General features: G+C 35.7%; 1 protein-coding gene across 1 annotated transcript; it reads left to right on the top strand.

Annotated features, from left to right (window-relative positions):
• Positions 1-2,407: 2,407 nt before the first annotated feature.
• Positions 2,408-3,340, top strand: LOC103740370 (olfactory receptor 150-like). Its single transcript, XM_008840950.1, has one exon. It carries the CDS (start codon positions 2,408-2,410, stop codon positions 3,338-3,340), a length of 933 nt encoding a protein of 310 aa, XP_008839172.1.
• The last annotated feature ends 322 nt before the right edge of the window (positions 3,341-3,662 follow it).

Below are 3,662 nucleotides of genomic sequence, written 5' to 3'. Positions count from 1 at the left end.
GAGAGAGAGAGAGAGAGAGAGAGAGAGAGAGAGAGAAATAGGTAGATAACTACATGGTGTTTTTGAGTATATTAACTTATTTTTGAAAATTTCATACATGATTACCCTATTTACATCATTTCCTCCTCCCCACCCTAATTTCTCCCACATTCCCCTCACTGAGTCCATTTAGTGTTACTTGTGCTTGCATATGCTTATGGCTGACCACTTGGGATCAGAGGGAAACTGATTCTCCTTCCCTCAGTGTTACTTGATTACTTGTAATTCTTCATCTAGAGGTAAGATACTCTAAAGTTTCTTCCTTCCACAATGGCATGTCAACTGATGCTGTCATTGTGTGTGTCATTTTTAGGCAACCATCTTGTAGAGATTTCGTGTGTATATCATTTCTGTCATGTCTAGATGACTCAATCTAGCAGCAGATATACTTGGTCTTGATTGCTATGACAGAATGCTTAACATGGTTGAATACCAGGCGTCTACCTTTACTATTCTATCCCAGTCTTACTTTCAAGAAAATCTTGTCATTATTTACAAGTATCAAGTCTTTTTCTGATTTCGGTGGAAACATAATGAATCTACTGTTCAACTTTGGAAATGCTGTCCTTTCATAATTATTTTGTTTTATGAACATAGGATCTCTATCTATTAATGTACATCTGAAGTTCCATCAATAACACTTTGTAATTTTATAAGCATTTTATGCATTTTTATTTTTCTAAACTAAAAAATTTTCATTCCAAAATTTCATACATTTTTTTGATCACATTCAAGCCCCCTTCTCATCTATACCTCCTCACTACTACCCTCTCATTTCGTGTCTTCCATTATTATCTGTCCTTCCCTTTTTAAATTTTTTATATTTATATTTATTTATATTATATTTTTTAAGGCCTATTGATTCCAATCTGTACCTCCTAAGTATTCTTGGTTATGGCTCCTTATCCTGGAGTTTGGTCATCTTGTCAGGCTTAAGGAAACATCACACCCTTAAAGGAAACTGACTCTCTGTTTCACAACAGCTATCAATTGCTAAAAGACTGTCAGCTAAGATGGGATTCTTGTCCAACTCCCCAGTCCATGCTTAGTCCCTGTCTGGCTTCTACTTGTACAGATTAGATTTTTTATATGCTGCCATAAGTGTTGTGTGTTAATATGTGCAACTACCATATGGTGTGCAGACAGCACAGCTTCCTTGTGTTCATTTACCACCTCTGGATCTTACAATCTTTGAGGCCCTCTTCCACCATGATGCCTAAACTTTGGGGTGAGAAAGTATCATATAGGTGTCCCATTTAGGGTTGAGCACTCTGCAGCCTCTTATTCTGTACATTGACTAACTGTGAGTCTCTATGTTATTTGCTATCTACTGCAAGAAGCTCCTTTGATGAAAGTTGAGAGGTGTACTAATCAATGGTTACAAAAAGTCACTATGAGTCACTTTATTACTATTTTTATTTAGCATATTGATAGTAATGGATTTTTCTATATGGCCTGTGATTTGTCTAACCATAGATTCTTACCCTGATAATGTTGTCAGGATCCCACAAAACACTTAAAGCTGATAAACACATTCAGCAAAATAGCAAAATAAAAATTTACATGCAAAAATCAGTTCCCTTTCCATATACCAAAACAAACACTTTTATTTCATTCTTAAGAAACTTGTTCTTTCTCTGTCATCATAAACAAATCTTTTATTGTTATGCAACTGTGTAAAAACTCCACTTAATTTTAATGTAAATATTGCATTATACTACCTAATATTTTGTTATGTACCTGAAGGAGTACATTTGAACAGATTCTGGCTTATCTATACACTCAATTATATTTGTTTACAAGTAGGTTTGACGTTCCTTCATCCTTCCTAACATAAATTCCTTTAAAATTATTTTTACTTCCTGATCTTCTTACTTAAGTCATAAATAATGAAAAATTAAAGGGAAAAGATAGACAACTCTTTTTGACATTATCTTAAGGGGACATATTTCATTTCTTTACAATTAACTGTGGTGTTGAATATAGTTCCCTTGTAGATACTGCTAATACTTTATCACAAAAATTTTTTATTACAATACAGAGAGCACTATAAATCAAACTTCAGTCATTCTTGGAACACACAATCTAAGTTGTCAGAATGGTATGCGGTGTAAACTGATGGGTATTTGTAATATATACACTTATAGTGAACAGCAAAACTAGGGGAACTACTAACTGGTTTATTTGCATGCCACATCTTTCTAGGATTGTAAAGAATTCAACTGATAAGATATAAAAGAAGATAACACAGAACTGGAAGTATCTGAACATACTTGATTTCATTTCCACACTTCATTGAGAATTACAACAATAATACAAAAAAATTCTCTGCATAGAATTTTCTTCTTACATTGAATTCCATGTAGAAATGGCACAGAGGAATCATTCCATGGTGGCTGAGTTCATCCTCATTGGACTAACAGAGAAAACAGAGCTGCAGCTGCCCCTGTTCCTCATCTTCCTAGGAATCTATGTGTTTACAGCAGTGGGAAACCTGGGCATGATCATGTTGATTCTGTTTAGTCCTCCACTCCACAAACCCATGTACTATTTTCTCAGCAGTTTGTCCTTCATTGACTTCTGTCAGTCTACTGTCATTACCCCTAAAATGCTGGTGGACCTAATGACAGAAAAGAATGTCATCTCCTACCCAGAATGCATAGCTCAGTTCTACTTCTTCTGTACTTTTGCAGTTGCAGAGTGTCACATGTTGGCTGCAATGGCTTATGACCGCTATGTTGCCATCTGTAACCCATTGATGTACAATGTTGCAATGTCCTATCAAATCTGTTCCTGGATGGTAGGTTGGGTATATGTTACAGGTCTAATTATTGCCACAATTCACACAGTCTTCTTGCTAAGAGTGATTTTTTGTAAAGGTAATATAATAAACCATTACTTCTGTGATATTTTTCCATTACTGGAGCTTTCCTGCTCTAATACTTTTATCAATAAAACACTAGCTCTGAGCTTCAGTGCATTTAACATCATTGTTCCATCTCTGACCATCCTTAGCTCTTACATTCTCATCATTGCTAGCATCCTCCACATTCGTTCCACGGAGGGCAGGTCCAAAGCTTTCAGCACCTGCAGCTCACACATAACAGCTGTTGCTGTCTTCTATGGATCTTTAGCATTCATGTACCTTCAGTCATCCTCAGTCAGTTCCATGGACCGAGGGAAAGTATCATCTGTGCTTTATACCATTGCTGTGCCCATGCTCAACCCTCTGATCTACAGTCTGAGGAATAAAGATGTCAAAGTTGCCCTGAAGAAGTTACTGGAGAGAAACTTTCCCTGAATAAAATACATATTTAATTAAATATATGCCTTCTAGAGTTTATTAGAAGATATGGGTTATAAACAGAAACCGAAGTTTTCAGTTATGATTATTTGGAAGACATGAGGCAAAGTCAGAATTTAATCATCTGGTTCACACACCAGAAGAACGGCTCCTCTCTGGAATGGCTCATAATCCACTTACTTACACATAACACCCTTGATCTCATACTGAAAATTCCTCAGAGTCTTTGTGTAGTTGATTATATTTATGTATGTAAACCCATCTCTTTTTAGGTAAGATTCACTGAGGTTAATTTAGAAGATAACTGAATTTATTCAAT

The sequence above is a fragment of the Nannospalax galili genome, unplaced genomic scaffold (assembly GCF_000622305.1).
Source record: "Nannospalax galili isolate Female #2095 unplaced genomic scaffold, S.galili_v1.0 scaffold881, whole genome shotgun sequence".
Lineage (NCBI taxonomy): Eukaryota > Metazoa > Chordata > Mammalia > Rodentia > Spalacidae > Nannospalax > Nannospalax galili.
Note: the sequence above shows the minus strand (reverse complement) of the source record. Positions and strands in the feature narration are given on the sequence as shown.

Coding starts and splice junctions, on each gene's coding strand:
- LOC103740370 (XM_008840950.1), top strand. CDS start 2,408: ATGGCACAGAGGAATCATTCCATGGTGGCTGAGTTCATCCTCATTGGA.